Source organism: Eschrichtius robustus, chromosome 1 (genome assembly GCF_028021215.1).
Source record: "Eschrichtius robustus isolate mEscRob2 chromosome 1, mEscRob2.pri, whole genome shotgun sequence".
Lineage (NCBI taxonomy): Eukaryota > Metazoa > Chordata > Mammalia > Artiodactyla > Eschrichtiidae > Eschrichtius > Eschrichtius robustus.
In genome coordinates, this window is record NC_090824.1 from 155,260,423 (window position 1) to 155,278,293 (window position 17,871).

Below are 17,871 nucleotides of genomic sequence, written 5' to 3' on the forward strand. Positions count from 1 at the left end.
GGACACCACAGGACCTAGATCTTAACAGGTTGCTTTCCTTTAACTCCTGCTTTCAACAAGATACGATATATTCATACATCCATCCACAGGATCCCTTAGAAAATGTATGGCTTGCTTTCATAAAGTCTTAAGATTAACAACCAGAATATACTAAACATGATCCTATAACATTCCTGCTTTGTATCAACTGAAAATAGAAACATGAACATGATGTTAGTAAGGCAATTTCATGTTACCTGACAAAACAGAAGTGAAAAATTCCTATGTTTCTGCCCTTAGCTTGTGGTGCTGTACCTCTAGGGGAAGGAAAAGCCCCAATGGAGACGGGTTTAGCCAAGACGGTTCTTTTCACACCTGTGCAGTGAACCCTCAAAGAGCACTTATCCTAATTTCTAATAGAGAAAGGCCTTCACATGCAGTCCTACTGTTTAATAAATTCTTGGCTTAAGACCTTGCTTCAGACCAGCACGAAATTACTCTGCCCCTGTAATGCCAAGGCAAGTGGACAAAGCATGAACAAAGTACCACATGGATGAATAAAGACCAGGAGCAGCATTCTGTCCTCAGCAGATCATAGGAGAACATCAGTGTGTACTGTACCACCAAAGACAAACACGGTGTTCTCAGTAGTGGAGTGAGGGAGCGAAGCCAGGCTTCAGTATCACAGTCTCGCCATACCTCCCTCTCTGGCCCAGGTCACCTGAGGATCCAACATTGTGCAGAAAGACAACCCTGAACAGAGTCCTACAGAGTCAGGGACACAGCCAGTGGCAGCCCACAGGCCTGGAATCACCCATCAGCACTCCACAAGCAGCTAGTGTTAAGTCTGTAAGCAAGAGCCATGAAAGCAAAATGTTTTCTGAAAAATATGAAGGCTTGGCTACCCATGATCTTATTAAAGAAAATAAGGGAGGCTACAATGCATTTTTTATTTTATCCTAATAATGTACTTTCTTTATATGTTCTCGCTTTAAGAGCAGAAATAGTTTTGGAGTGACCATCATGATGGTAGCAACAAAAACATTCTCTAATGAAATTACACATCATCAGCTTAGGGAGGGGAGGTACCTACGTCTCTACATCTGCAGTATCTCTGAGATCCACCATGGCTGGTCAAAGTAAATGTGAGATAAACATTCAAAAGTAGAGTTTCAAATGAAAACAGAAAACTAAGTGTATCTGAGTGAAGCTGTCTTTATTTCAGTACTTTCAGGACAACCTAGAGAGAGAGAGAACGGGTGCACATATCACTCGTAATTGACTCTGCATTTTCCAATGATGTCCAATGGAAAATGTCCCCCATCCACACCTGCAGTGGGGCCTCCCACCGTCTCATAAACTCGGGTACCCTTGCAAAATCACATTTTGGCAAACCAGCAAGAAGAGCACTCCTCTATCTTTCGTTCCTTGGGCCTTAGGGATTTTAAAGGAGGATGTGCTGGCCTGCCTCTGGCAGCCAGCCTGGCAGAGGGCTGTGCGGTGTGGTGTCAGCAAGGAGGGTCCACTCAGGTCCCAGGCCATGCAGAAGTGGCCCCAATGCCAAGGCTCCCTTCCCGTTTAGAAGCCCCCTCTATGAAACAACTTATTTCTATTCATTTGTTGTAATCTTTCTTCAGATCAGGCTGACAGCCCATTAATCATTTCTGTCATCCCCCTACATAATCCAGTGCAACAGATCTCTGTTTTTCTAAAAATCTCAGTGCCAGAAACTAAGCTCAAGAAAGAGGAAATCCCTCTTCCTCCAAGGGACTGGCCGGGGTGCTGACTGGAAGAAGCCACCAATCATGTTGACTCGCCTCTTTTGCCCAGAATCACACAGAACATTCCCTGGGAAGTTTGTAGAGAGGATTCAGGTGGGAAACAGAGGCAGGGAGGCTGAAGAGGAACCCAACACACAAAGCCCCCAGCTGAGGAGAATGTGAGAAAGGGAAGTGGATGAATCAATGCCAAGTCAAAGGCAGATAGGGATTAATAAAATCCTTCTTAATGCTGTTATCAAGCCCAATTGTTCTAGCAACTTTAAAACAAAGAAAAAGTATATTAAAGGCCAAGGCTGCAGCCATCATAGGCCTTCTACCTCCTGAACCAATGAAAAACTAACATTAACTAAAGATAAAACAATGTGCTAAAATGGCTAAGAAAAAGCCTCTTATGGAGCCAGTATACAGCTTGCATAATAAAGGTGGGAGTGACCTCGAACCCACTGACCTCTGGGACTGATTTTTTTTTTTTTTTTTTTTTAATGTGGATAAGCCTGGTGGGTAAGAGAGAGCATGGATGATAGAAAACAGGAGACAAAAGAGCCGTAATCATGACTCAACCACTCACACATCATATGAGGTCCTACTGTGATCTTTGCACAGTGCAGGAGTTAATGGCCTAATACAGAAGGCACAAGATTAGCAGTCGAGCAAATTGGTTTCTCCTCCCATGCCTGACGCTACCAATCTGATCAATGACAAGTGCCTTTACAGATGAGGGAGGATGCCCACAGATGTAAAGTGAGGACATTATGCTCACTTTCAAGTCCTTACAAGATCCTTGGACTCTCAGTGGTTGACCTAGGTGGTTTTAAGATCTCATGAAGTTCTGAGATTCCATGATTTTATTATGCGCATAAGGAAAGGCCAACTATTATTATAAGAATGTATTTCACAGACAGTGGTTCTCCTTTGTGGTGTTGGGTCAACGTGTAATGTGTAGTAATCAGTTACGTCTCAAGAGGTTTGATCTGAATACATGTTTTTTATACCAAAGTTTGCCAATGATTTACTTAAAACATAAATTAGAGCAATTTAGTCTTCATTTAGTCATGTGATTTTTCAACTGCCATTTTTCAGAAAACACTGGGCCTCATGGATACAGAAGGAGACAAACACATTGTGGGGACTATACAAATGGTTTATCATAAGCACCACAGAAACATTTAAAAATGCATAGAACACTGGCTCTCTTTACCTTATCAAGAGATAGTATATAAGTATGATTTGGGTAATTTAAGGGATTTCCAAGGGTAAATCTGACAAGTATGGTCTTGGAAAGACACCTCCTACATTAATCTCCTATGTCATAATATATTTTAGAAAGATGAATGGCTATCCTTTTCTTTAAAGTTTCCTTCCCAGTGTAAACTTCACCTATATCGAATGTACCTCATTCTGCTTCACGTAAGTAAAATAAAACCCAACTGCATTCGGACTTGGGACTCAGAAGCAAATAAGCTGAACATAAAAAAGGAAGCTTACCACGAATGCTACTGTACTTCTCAATGTGGATTCCCATTGGAAGCAGCTTTTAAGGAACTGTATTGTATTCCAGACTGTCATGCTGAGTCTTTTCACTCGGTCTACATCTCTTGATAAGATCTGATTAAAAAAATGGAAAACAGGGAACTAGGTTTAAACATTCCAAATATCCTCTTTAGATCAGACAACTTGGTCATTTAAATTAGATTCTGTATAACTGCCAATGAATAAAACAGCAAAAATGAAGAGTCCTAATACTTTTTCTAAAGTTCATTTTTAAACTATGATCATCCTGGGAGGAAAAGAAAATCCAATGCATTTTATAGCTCCTTTGAAGGAGAATAGGCTGTTTCAATAATGTTCAGCACAAAACTGAGCTGGTAAAAAATACAGCAGTCAGGGGACTTCCCTGATGGCGCAGTGGTTAAGAATCCTCCTGCCAATGCAGGGAACATGGGTTCGATCCCTGGTCTGGGAAGATCCCCCATGCCGTGGAGCAACTAAGCCCGTGCACCACAACTACTGAGCCTGTGCTCTAGGGTCTGCGAGCCACAACTACTGAGCCCACGTGCCACAACTACTAAAGCCTGAGCGTCCCAGAGCCCACATGCCACAACTACTGAGCCCACGTGCTGCAACTACTGAAGCCCGCACACCTAGAGCCTGTGCTCCGCGACAAGAGAAGCCGCCAGTGAGAAGCCCGCGCACCGCAACAAGGAGTAGCCCCCGCTCGCCTCGACTAGAGAAAGCCCGCACACAGCAACAAAGCCCCAACGCAGCCAAAAAAAAAAAAAACAGCAGTCAGGCATGTGATATGTGTGTGTGTGTTTGAAAGAGACAGACAGAATGGAATGAGGGTCTATGTTGTTTAGTTTGGAAGGAAATGGGTAGATTTACAGTAGAAATGTACATGTAATCTAGCTTATCTAGTCCAAAAGGAAAAGTCTATTCTATAGGAAAGTAAAGTTCTGGAAAGGAAATCCAGCTCTCTTACCTCTTTGCTGTGTGACCTTGGGCCAGTTTCTTAACCTCTCTCTTACTCAATGGGGTTGATAGGAGTGCTAACCTTGTAGGTTGTGGAGAGAATTAAAGGGCTTAGAAGAGTGCCTGGCACATACTAAGTGATTTTAAGTATTTGTGTCATGAGCACAAGTTTCAACTTTATAAAAATCTGGGGACGCGTAGTGGTGAGAGGAACTTGGGGAGAAACCTAACATACCCCAGAGTCTCAGCCCCAAAACCCCCCAGTGCTCTCAGAGCCCAAAGCCACCCAACGCGGAGGTCCTGTTTGGCAAAGGAAATGTCTTTTCTCCCAGTTGTAGGTAGATTCATTTCAATTTGTTTACAAAGCAGCTATGCCACCTACCTCAACTCAGGTTTTAACTTTCAAGTAAACAGAGCAAAAGGCAATAATAACAACAATAATAAAGCCATTTACTCAGATTACACAAAATAAATATTACACTCAATGTTACGGCAGACCAAAACAAAACATCTGGATGCTCCCTTCTGAAGAGGGTTAAGGCCTTTCCCGAGCGTGTCCAGAAGTTCATGGGAAACCAAAGGATGATAAGATGCCTTTATATTTAACTTGCTTTATGTAATCCACAGCTGCTCACCCCACAGGAAGTGGTGGAAGTAATAAACACTTTAAAAAGGGGACACTTTGTTCTTTGCTACACAACTGAAGAGGGGCCGTAAGTACAGAGTGAAATCCTGAACTGTGTCTGAATAGGACAGGGAGGGGTTCTGAAAAGAACTGCAAAGGTCATGTTAAAAAAAAAAAAAAATGTGAAACTTCCTCTACTTGGCCCTGATCTTCACTTTTTGTTGAACTGATGAGAGAGGAATTAAGGGCAACAGGCAGAGGGAGTGAAAGTTAACTCAATAGGAGGTAAAATGCCAACACAATCCAAATTTAGGCAAAAAAAAGTGGTAGGAGCAGCTATCGGTGAATCTGAGGCTGCACATCTCGAAAGATCAACTGGGTTAATTCCACGATGGACTCCGCTGGCAGAATGCCTCCCTGAAATGTTGAAAGATGGAGAGTAAAGTGGCTGTGATTCAAGGAGGGTACGAGGGGCAAGTAAATTCAAGAGAAGGTTTATGGCTTGACGCTCAGAACTTTTGTTTACAAAATGGTTCAGGGGATGAATGGAGGCCTGACACCCTCTGCAGCATGCAACAGATGTGTTCTGAGTCTTTGCCTTCTTACTGAGCCCAGCTGAAGTCCTTGTCTAGGGAGAGAAGGGGAGATGGAGGAAGGAGTGGAGAGATGGGGAGAGAAGCGGGGAGAGGGAGGAGGGAGAGAGGAAAACAGAGAAGGAGGGCGAGATGCAACCAAGTCATGACGAGTAAGTACTCCGGGTGCTGGGTGCTGACTGTACCAACAAGCCAGTTTACTGCACTGACCTACCTTTTTGGACAGCTTGCGGCTATCTTCAGCAAAGCGCTTTTCTCTGGGAGTAAAGGTCCGAATACTTGCTTTGATCTAGAAAGACACCAGTGTTAAAAGGGGCAGCATTGAGATGGACTTCACTCTCTTCTTTTTCTAATGACTGAGAAGCTCTGGAAACCAATACCTTCTGACCCTAAGGGCGCGGGGTTAGGGGGTTGGGGGGTGGGCAGAGACATGGTGGGTACCCGGAGCTCTGCATGGGTCTCCGGAGTGTCATTTCATGAGCATCACTCGGGTAGGTCAGACTGGAGATTCCAGAGTGTTGTTTCCACGTTGCAAATCAAAGAGATACTTTAAACCACTGCAGAGATTGGGCTCATGAAGTCCTCAAACCAAAGTCTCTAAAAAAAGTAAAACTTCCTTTCACATCAAAGTTTTGAACTACTCTTTGCCAGTAATACCTTGCGTGTGAAAATCAGTTTCCGGCTTATAAAAACATCTTTTCCATAGAGAATCTCATTTCCTCTCAGTGATCCAGAAAAATAAGTAAATGAGTCATTTTAGCCCAGCTTTTAGGGAATAAACTGAGGGTCAGAGAGATTTCATGGCTTATCCAAATCACTAAACTGAGGAAAACCTCAAAGAACAAAATTCAAGTCCTTCTCCTCTACATCAGATGGACAACTAGAACATTACTTAACAGTTTTTCATTTAAGGCTGTTTTTCCCCCTAAAACTCAAGTTTTACCTGTGTGCATAGTCTATATACAAGTACTTGTCAGAAGAAAAGAGGAGATGAAGGGTGATCTGTGTGCAACACACACATACGATCTCCTTGAAGGGAAAGGTTAAGAGATGGGGAAAAAGAGGAAGTAACAACAGACCCCATATTGGAGGCTGTGCCCAGAGTTCTAACATTTCCAGGAATAAATATAAAACTTCCCTGCCATTGATTTTATGAATAATCTCTTAAAGATAGTAAACAATCAGCAATGTAGCATCGGGATAATTGAAGAGTCAGAAAGATCTGGATTTGGATCCCAACTCACTCATTTATCAGCAAATCAGCTCCCCTGTTTAATTCCATTTGCGCATCATAAGATGGCATTCATGATAGCTAGGGACCAGGCTTATTGTGGGGATGAAATGAAATAATATCAGAGCCTGGCACATCGTAGATGGCCAATAAATGGCAGCCATTCTTCTAATTATTGTAAAAGCACCATTATGCTACATTCATTTACCCCACTAACTGGATTAACCTGTGCTCTCCCTTCCCTTTCTAGAACCTACTGCTGATACCATGGCAAGGAAAGCTCACAGCTAAGTAAGCCATGTCCGTGCACGCCTAGGGATTTCTGCTCCTGACAGTCCAATAGTATTCCCATCTGGAACCAACTGTGCTAATTTGTAAACCTATTTATGCCAATTTTACCCGTTACTATAATTCTATATTTAATTAATTATTATATAAATTATTGAAATACAGATCAAAAGACTTGAAATCGATGTTGCTCTAGAAAGCCTTGAGAAAAGTCAGTTACTAAAAAGATACTGCTATTGAGGTGATGATTTTATGGAAAAATAATCTGGAGGAATTCCACATTCAGATTGTTCTGTGAGTGTCTTTAAAGAATATCTCTACTTTCAAGAAACTGAAATTAGAAATCATAGATGTTATGGGTGTATTTATTCAAGGAATATGCTGTAGAACTAAAAATAATATGTCCATGCTACTTAAAAAAAGGTTTTAGGCCCGCACCTAAAAATTGGCAAGTGAATGTATATTTACATATTTTATTTATATTAAACTAAAAGTTTAAGATACATTAAAAAAAAATCCTCCTTTAACTGTAGTTTTCAATTGAGTAACTACCTGTCTTGATAGTGTTGGATAGTAGAACATCTACTGTAATAATTAAATAACATGTCAGAGGCTTGAAGATATCTCTGTCCAACAGCCAACTGTTGCCTTGGAAGAAGATTAAAGGTAATAAAGCTAAGAACCTAATTTTCCTCTTATTTTTTTTTTTCCCTTGACATATATTGAGAATTACACACCATCAATTCTACTGGCCCAACAGGATTAATACCAGACTGTCCAGCACTGATTTTTCTTGCCTCAGTTTTAAAACACTATTTTCTTTGTAGCTGCAAAAATTCTGAAACATTTTACATTGATTTGAAACTCTCCAGGCTGGTCATCTTTTACTTTCCATAGAGAGAAGCTGGGAGATCTGTCCAGTTAGACCTACCGGATTATATATGAGGTCCATCTCCAAGTAAATAACTCCTTTAAAAGCTTGTTCTAAATCTTTATTCTTCAACACGTAACAGTTTGTCTGTCCATCTCGAATCTGTCATAAACAATAGATAAAATACAGACTTTCTATGGGATTTAAACTGAATGAGCTGACAAAATTGAAAATGCAGAACGCATACACAGATGAAGCCAATATTAAGCAAATATTAAAACTATGTAAATATTAAATCATAAATCAACTTTTAATTCTAGAGTGCTGCTATAACTGATAAGAAGATAAAGTAACAATCACCAGGCTGAAACTGATATACGAAAGGAAAATTAGTGGTACAAATGATTACTAAGCCTACCAGGGCTTTCATTCAAAAATCCCAGAGGTTGAATATTTTTAGTTGTTAAAAAATGATGAATATTCTACAAAATTTCTGGCAAGTACTACTCAAGATTGCCAAGGTCATGGGAAAAAGGAAAAACTTGGAAACTGCCACAGTCAGAAGACTAAGATTAGATGATAAAATGCAATGTGGTACCCTTGGTTGGATCCTGGAACAGAAAAAGGACATTAGTGGAAAAACTGGTGAAATCCAAATAAAGACCAGAGTTTAGTTAATAGCAATGTACAATGTCAGTTTTTTCCTTAGTTTTGATAAATGCATCATGGCAATGTAAGATGTTAACATTAGAGGAAACTAGGTGAGGATAGATGGGAACTCTGTATCACTTTGCAACTTTTCTGTAAACCTAGAATTATTCCAAAATAAAAAGGTTATAAAATAAGATCTTTTATTTATTTATAATATAGTATTTTATTTTATGAAAATATTATAAAATATTTTATACAATATTTTATAAAAATATTGCCTTATAAAATATTATTTTATAAAATGTTATTTTAGAAAAATATTATTTTATACAAATACTATGAAATATTTTAAAGAAATGAATAAAGGAACCAGTTTTCTAAAACTGACCAGTGTTTCACAGCCAACGTACAATGCAAATTAAATAAATCAGCATAGCTAGAGTTGAGGTCAAAATCCAAAAACATTTCAAAAGAACAATGTGCTGATAAACCTACAAAATAAACAAGTTCTTCTGATAGCATCTCTCAGCCAAGCATGTCACATCAATTCCACATACCAATCTACCTGTGGACCCCCAGTGTGTGAGGCGTCTAAGAAAAAAATCCCCTGTGTCATTTTGGAAATGACTTGGCTCCCATTAAGGCATTTTCTTTTCAGATTTGATAGCAGCAATGCTTATATTATACACAGTGGTAGTATCTGCATTTTTAAACTTCTGGCTTATTCGAAGCATATCTCTTAACTCCAACAGGGCAGAGCAAAACTTGAGCTGACCAAAAGCTCCATTTGGGATTGTAATGATCAAACATCTGAAATAACATAGGAAATTTGAGGGCATGAAATCTGAGCCATATTTTAAATGACTATTGCTGTCACTACAAGCATTCAGCACAAGTGTTCTTATAAACAGTGGTGGAAATGAGTTGAATAAGTCATGGGGGGAAACAGAGCCATTCCACTTTACAAGGGAGAGGTCACCTTCCTTCCCAAAGTCACCCCACCTCTCTCAAATTGAATAGGTTTTAAACAGAAAGATGGTTTTCCTGGCCAGTGGCTAAGAGGAAGGGGGTACCCCATAAAGACCTGGCTTCCTTCCTAAACGGTATCCAAACAGGATTCTGAGCTTCCTCTTTTATCCACTGTCTCACTTAATAAATTGTGGGTGTTAAAGTTGAAAGAAATAAATACAAAAACAGCATGACAATTTGCCAAGCTGACTTTGGTCCAGTTTAGTTTTGCCTCAACCCATAATCATTGTACTGTTATCTTAAAATTTCCATGATTTCTTAAGGGTTAGGAAGGGCAACAGAGGAACAAGAGGTATCAGTATAAAAAGAAATATTTTATAGTCAAAGAAGTTTTTTTTGTTTTTTTGGGTAAATGATCGTTTCCTCTTTCTCAATGTCCTAGAATTGTGTCAGCAAAGCACAGAATCCACCTAGGACATTAAAGCAGTTTTTAAAGCTAGAGAAATAATTAAGGCTACTCATATTTGGCACTTTCATATATTATTTTAAAATATATAAATTATAAGTTTAAAAATTTGTGAAAAGATTGAAAAATTACAGGAAATAAAAAAGTCCCTTTGAATGTCCATAAATACCACAATTCTTTCCCTGAGAAGGAAATTAGATAGGAATTTGGCATGTATCCTTTCTAAATTTTTATTGAGAATTTATATTCATAAATATATCCTTGAAGAAAGTATTTTACATTTTTTGTTTCAAACTGTACATATTTTGCAATTTCATTCTGTATGTATCAATATGACTTGATAATGTGTCTGTATTAGTATATAGATCAGCCTCATTTCTTTAAACTGCTATGTAAAATTCAAAAGCTGAATAAACCACAATTTATGAATCCTCCTATTTATGAACATTTGGTTGATTCCACTTTTTCAGTCTGTCCTCTATAAGGAATATCTTTTGGGAAAAGATAAACTGAGAGATACAGGAAATACACTACTTTGTATTTGGGATATGCTTGGGTTAAGAACAGATCAATGCATTTGAATATTTAGCGTTATAATTAAACACTGAAATAGTAACCAAAGAAACTATTTGTTAAATATTTTCATTTTCCATGGTGTTTATATAATTGAACTTCCAACACATGAATACAGGATAAAAAGTTCGGTAACACCCCAACTTGCCAAACTCCTACATGACAGTATTTATATAATAAATGAAAGCTAAACATATTTTTCCAGTCAAGAACTATATTTATTATTTATACTTAACTCTTAAAATTATTTCTAGCATTTTATAATGTTAAAACCTCTATGAAATAGGACAACTAAAGCACAGCTAAAAGAAAACTTAGAGCAAAGAATCTATATATACTTTTGTCTTTACGTATGAGATAGTGACTTCAATTAAGACAAGTTTAATTCTGAGATCTCTATCACCCAAGGCAAATTGTGACAAAAGGAAATCTCGAAGTTCAACTGGAGAGTCTTCCTGGGCTGACATCGGGGAGGATTTCCTTTCACTCAAATAGAAGGATGAAATAATAGATAATGTCCTTAACTTTAGTGTTACAAGAAAACTCTTCAAATTGACTTATCACACACCTTTGCCTACTTGCCTTTCCATAGGTGAGGAGCACAGATATCAGGCAATAATTTGGGGAAGGCATCTCTGCAGGACAGTTATAAAGATTTAACTTAATTAGGAATTAAACTTCCATAATTAGGGAAATGGGCATTTCCATGTCCCTTTACATTATTCTCAGAAACAATATATCAGAAAGCTAATCATGCTAACCATGAATTCTTAGTTACATTAGACAGTGAATGAAAGAGCACAGGAAGTCTGTTTCTGAGTAATAATTCAGGATTTCAGAGCCAGAGGGCAAGTTACAGAGAAGGTAGTCTGGTCTGGATTTTAATCTGACCTGAAATTATCTTTAACCTATGCGATTTTTCTCTATCTAAAAGAATTTTAAATCTGCTTACACAAGCTTTAAGCACGGTAAACATGAAGAACTTTTAAAACGTTTGGTGATAAAACTAATTTTTGAGTCACAGAGATACTACATTAACTATATTAGAAAACAAAACTTTTTAAATTGGCATATAACAAAGGTTAGTATGTGGGACAGAGAAAAAATATTTTTCTCAGCTGGAACTCTTTTTAAAGAATTCTCATTATTTAAAAAAAACAAGAAAAAAAAAGAGAATTGTCATTATTATGCTTTACTGTAAAGTTTTGATGTGACAAGATATCAACTGATTCAACAGCAAAGTTAATCAGAATCGATATGAAGGAATAAAACCATCAGTTGCTTTAAGGAGAAAAGATACACATTTAACATCAAAATCCAAACTGAAGAGTCATATCGATCCTCCCCAGCCCCCAATTCGACCTTCATGTGAATAAATGGAGAACATTTGGGGGTAAACAAGCGTTATTCTATCAGAAGCTTTTCATTGCATGCAAAAGGGAAAATAATGTGACATAACAATACGGCATGTGATCCCCACTAATGCACATGCAAGGTGACTCCAACAAAATGTGATGTGAACAGACACGTATGTTCACATGTGATATGTGGCTAGGAAAGAAGAAAAGTAAATATCCTTTACTTGGTAGTGATTCTATTCACATCCCCACTTGGAAACACGCCTGTTTCCCACCGCAGGAGTTACAAACAGCAGGAGAGATTGAAAAGCCCACAAGGTCACTGTTTGCCCTGACACAGTCAACCACCAGCCAGTAGAGGCAGCACTGAACTCATCACCCCAGCCCTCCACATACAACTCACCTTTCTCTGTGCAAGGCAATCCAACCCACCCTTTGCCTGAATCCAAAACCCAGCACTGAACTTTGGTAAAGGCAGAAAACCCTGCTGTACCCAAAATGTCTTATCAACTCCTCTCCCTGAAATAGAAGCTGTCTTTACAAAGTAATATTTACTAATTGTAAGAATGGTGTACAATTTACAAAAATAGCTTAGAAAAAGGGAAAAAAATGTAATTTTTACAATATTACATATTTTAACAAACATCTCTAATTTTTAATGTACTTTTATAAATATTTATCTTATGAAAATATGATCATAGTGTATTGGATAAAGTTTGGGACTCTTAGAGGCAGATGAAGTGAGTTTAAATTCTGGCTCTGCCTCAGAGTGGCTGGGTAACTTTGGATAAGTTACATAACTCCTCTATTCTTCAGTTTCCTAACCTGTAAAGTGTGAAAAAAAAAAAAAAAAAAGGATACATATCTCAGCAGCTGTTGTGAAATAATCAGCAAAAAGCAGTAAGAACAGTGACAAGTACACAGAAATTGCTTATTAAATAACATGATTTTTTTCTGTCTTACTTTCATTTATGTACTTTTTAATCACTTGTGTTTTAAACTTTAAAAAAGTATGGGGAAACATTCTCCAATGTAAAAATCGATTCTTCTCCATAATTGAGAATGGTTCTTCATCTTATGAATATTCTATTATTAGCTTAACCAATCTTCCATTGTAACTAAGATTGTTTCCAATTTTTAACAACTGTAAACACTGTGATGGTTTTATACATAGATACCTTTGTGCTTCCATGATGCATTCCTAAAAATAAAGTCTTAGAGGTGGAATTATCGAGTCATATGGTACACCTATTTTTATGGTTTCGGCAAGTATTGCCAATTTGCTCTCCTAAAATGTTGTATTAATTTATACTCCTAGCCTCAGTGAATGAGCCTGTCCGTTTCCTTCCAACGTTGCCAACCATAGGCATTTTTATTTAATATAGTTATTTCATAGGAATAAAATGGCCTCAGATTGTTTTAATATGTGCTTTTTTTTATAACTAATGAAACTGAACATTTTCTGTCATATGTTTATTAACAGTGGGCCATGGTAGGACCACGAAACCAGACAGACTTCAATTCAATTCCCATTTCTGGCGTTTAGCATCTGTGTGACCATGGGTAATTACTGTATCTCTCCAAGCCCCAGTTGCCTCCCTAAAATAGATATCTAGAATATAAACGCTCAAAGATATGTGTCTATTAAATTTTAATCCAAGGTGCCTTCTAGGAGGCTGGTAGCAGGTCATGCTCCCTCCAACAGCATTTGAGAGAGTCCTTTGACTACACTTAATCATCACTGCTCACGAAAAATCTTGACTATATTTCTTAATCTGACTGGTTAAAATAATTTGGTAATTTAAGCTACTAAAACAAGGGTGATGAAGATGAGAGCTTACACTTTAAGTGCTTACTGTGTGCTACTGTACTCTTTTTACATTTACCAAACCATTTAAATCCTCACCACAGACCTCCAACACAGGTACTGTGATAATTTTCATTTAGGAGGAAACAGAAACAGAAATGTCAAGTAAGGTGTCAAAAGTCACACAGCCAGTTAATGGAGAAGACTGGGGGCCAACCCAGGTGATCTGGCTCCCTCTTCTACACTTTTTAAAAAAAAAAAAAAATTATTTATTTGACTGCATTGGGTCTTCATTGCAGCTCGCGGGCTTTCTCTAGTTGCGGTGAGTGGGGGCTACTCTTCGATGTGGTGTCCAGGTTCTAGGCACGCAGGCTGTAGCGCGCAGGCTCAGTAGTTGTGGCGCAGGGGCTTAGTTGCTCTGCGGCATGTGGGATCTTCCCAGACCAGGGCTCGAACCCATGTCCCCTGCATTGGCAGGCAGACTCCTAACCACTGCGCCACCAGGGAAGCCCCCTCTTCTGCACTTTTAACAACCATGATGGTGGTTGAATAAAGCATGAGCCATTCATCTGCTTATTAGCTATACAGATTTCTGCCTCCTTGATTTAAATTTTCTGTTAGGTTGAATTGTCTTTTCCTTACTGATCAAAAAAAAACCTTTTATATTAGTGCTGTCATCTATTTGTTTTATGGCAATTTTTGTTTTCACCACGACATCTTAAATCTTTCTTCCTTTATCATTCCTGTTTTTCAGTTTGTTTATGTAGCACTTCCCATTATTTTAATAGTTTTATTTATGGAACTGTATATAAATAAATATTTATTTATTTTGTTTCAAGCATTTGACCTTTAATTCACCTTAAAATAGTTACTGTGTTTGGTGTAACATGCTGACGCATTTTTCCCTGATGGATAAGCAACCAACTTACCTCAGAATCACTTATACAGTGATCACTTAGTTTATCCTCTCAATGACTTCATGTTTCAAGTTTATCATATATTAAATTTCTCAATTAGTCTTTTTTTCATGTCCTTCAGTACAGTTCAGAAATTCCTCACATAGTTAAGCGTTATAGCATTTTTTTGTTTCCTGTTATACTCTTTGATTTTTTTTTTAGGTTTTTAAGATTTTTTTCTATTGGGTATGGGCACTGGTTTTCATTTTCTTAATTTTGATATTGTTTATACATAACTGACCTTTTTTTATTCCAATACGTCGTCTATTAATTTTCTTTATATTTACAGATATTATCAGATAGCTAGTACTTGCAAATAATGTGTTTCCTTCATTCAAATATCATTTATTTCTCTTACATTTTTGCATTGGCTGGATCTGACCTCAAGGCTTAATTTTAATAGTTAATTCATAAGTATGTAAGCTCATTAAATTCTTGCAACAATCCTAGCAGTAGAAACTACTGTTATCTTCATTTTAAAAATGAGGAACTAGAGTGGCTTCCCTGGTTGTCCAGTGATTAAGACTCCGGGCTTGCACTGCAGAGGGCGTGGGTTCCACCCCTGGTGGGGGAAGTTCCACATGCCACGAGGTACGGCCAAAAAAAAAGAAAAAAAAAAAAAAAAAGAGGAACTAGAATAACTATCTCTAGTGTTTCAGCAATAAGTCTGATGTTTGTGATACTTCTGATAGATATCATTCATCATGTAAAGGCACTGCTCATCATTTACTAATTTATTAGACTATTTTTTCATAATCAAGAAGGGATGTTAAATTTTATCAAGTACACCTTCTACATCTATTGAGATTGTCAAGGTTTTTTTTTTTTTTTCTTAACTCAATAATATAAATTACACAATTAGATTTCCTAATGTGTTCAATCTTACTGATGTTCCATGAAAGATATATAATTTGCTTTTTTAAAAAATCTGTGTTTTTTTTAATATCAGAATTATTTTAGCCTCAGGGAATGAATTCACACATTTTCCATTTTCTTTTATGTTCTTAATAAACTTGAACAACGTTTAAGAATTGCCTGTACAGTTAAGGTTTCAAAACTCATGTTCATTAAATGATTGAAATGTGTTATTTTCTTATTCAGGGGCGGGGAGTATGCAGGGAGAAAAGGGTGGAGTTATTTGATAACTATTTCTGATATTTCCATCAGTAATGATTTTCACTAAACAGTGCATTTAATACCTGATATTCAAGTTCCTCTAATTATATTTTTAAAGATAATTTCCTTGATATTTTTATACATTAATTTCTTCAAATGGGGGACAGTATTATATTTTTAGTTAACTTGGGGAGATTTTTATACCTTTACAATACCTAAGTCTTCCCAAGGTATGTCTCTATATTTATTCACGTTTTCTCTCATACTCAGTAAAATTTAGTTATGTTCTTCATAGCAATCCCTATATTTCTTGTTGTTCACTCATTCTTAATAGTATATGTTTTCCCTTTTTTTCATTAGCCTTGAAAATGGCTTGCCTGTATCACTGGTTTGGGGGGCAACTAATACTTGGATTTATCAAATACACTGTTTAAGTACTTTCTATGTAATTGCTCTTTTATTAATCTTCATAAATTTCTTTATAATTTTCTCAGTTTTCTTTATTTTAGTTCATTTTGGTGAGATGTTTAATTGATTTTCAACCTTGTTGTTCAATTATAAAACCATTCACGTAACTTCCCTGGTGGTCCAGTGGTTAAGACACTGTGCTTCCACTGCAGGGGGCACAAGTTCGATCCCTGGTCAGGAAACTAAGATCCTACATGCCCTGTGGTGCAGCCAAAAAAAATTTCCTCTGAATAATACTTTTGGCCCTTATCCATAGTTTTTATATATCGCATTTCATTGTTAGTTTCTAAGAAGTTTATAGTTGCAGTTTTGGTAACTACATTAGCTACCTGAGATTTTTTTTCTACCAAGGATTCTGATACTTGTTTCATTTTTGTTATTTATTTCTCTTTACCGTGATCACAGTACAGGTTCTGCCTTTTTGAAATCTATTGAAGCGTTTTGGACCCACAACATAATCAATAATTAAACAAGTTAAGTGGGTATGTGAACAGAATATTTTATGTATTTATGTGTAATTCTACACATACACATATTGGACAAAGCTTATGGCTGATTCTCTAAAGTCTAAGAACCACCACTTTAGTTTGTTTAAAATTCACCTGAGAACTTGCTAAAAAAATAAAAACAAAAACAAAAGAGATTCCAGGGTTTCATCACCAGAAATTTAGTAGCTGTGGAATCATGTGCAAGGACTTCTGCTATTAGCATACACTTCATGGAACTTGGAATTTCAAAGACTTGGCATTTTAAAACATCACTTCAAAGCTTTGTTTTTTGTTTCTGATTTTTAAAAGCTAAATAGATAATATATATTATTTTTCTGTGATTCCAATTTTGTAATTTTTCTGGTGTTTCAAATATTATATATATATGTGTGTATATACATATGCACACACACATTTCCTTGGGAAGTCATTCACGTAAAAGTTCCTGTCTTTATAACTTTATTGATAATTAAATTATTTTGTAACCCATAAAATAACCTCCTCTGTATGTTTCTCACTTACCTTTTGTTTACATTTATGTGTTACACTTTTGTTCACCCATTTTAGTATTGCCATGCTTTAGGTGTCTCATCTAGAAGCAGCACTTAGATTTTACTCTTTCACTCATTATGAGAGGTTTTCCCATATAATAGAAAAGTTTAACCTATTCAATGTTTACCATCATGCAGGATATGCTCAGATTTATACTTGCTATCTTCCCGTTATAGGACAGTAGAGGAATTCCACTAGTCATTCTTCTTTCTCCCTTGGCCTGTCGTAACCAAATATCATCCACCTTCTACACTAGTTATGGTTCATGATAATTACAGCATATTTATGGCACCCTTTGCTGGTTTCTAGGGCCAACAGAAAAATGTGCCTTATCTTCCTTTACTTCAATGAACATGTTGGACCAGGATTAGATGAGGAAGAGAGTTGAATGTTTGTGTCCAAAAATCACCATTTTGTCCTGTTAAATTTTGTATTTGGTTATACATCCATAAACATTTATATAAAGTAAAATAAATATTATATATTTCAATGGCCAAAATTTCAGCATTAACTTAATAAATCTGATTAAGAATGTCCAGTACAATGTGCAAAATCCATTATAGGTGAGAGTTGGGCAAATACTTAATTGGAAATGCAAATGAAGATGTGCATGGACATTTATTTGGTACA

At 37.0% G+C, this 17,871-nt stretch overlaps 1 protein-coding gene across 7 annotated transcripts in view; it reads right to left on the bottom strand.

The window, feature by feature from the left end:
• The window catches only part of MCTP2 (multiple C2 and transmembrane domain containing 2), a 189,025-nt gene that overhangs the window by 77,111 nt on the left and 94,043 nt on the right, over positions 1–17,871 (bottom strand). For all 7 annotated transcript variants that reach the window (XM_068537524.1, XM_068537521.1, XM_068537515.1 and 4 more), the window contains 3 exons: positions 7,898–7,999; positions 5,662–5,736; positions 3,246–3,365 (listed from right to left, as the gene is read on the bottom strand). In XM_068537524.1, coding sequence (XP_068393625.1) covers positions 3,246–3,365; positions 5,662–5,736; positions 7,898–7,999 — 297 coding nt within the window. The remainder of the gene's footprint in view (positions 1–3,245; positions 3,366–5,661; positions 5,737–7,897; positions 8,000–17,871) is intronic.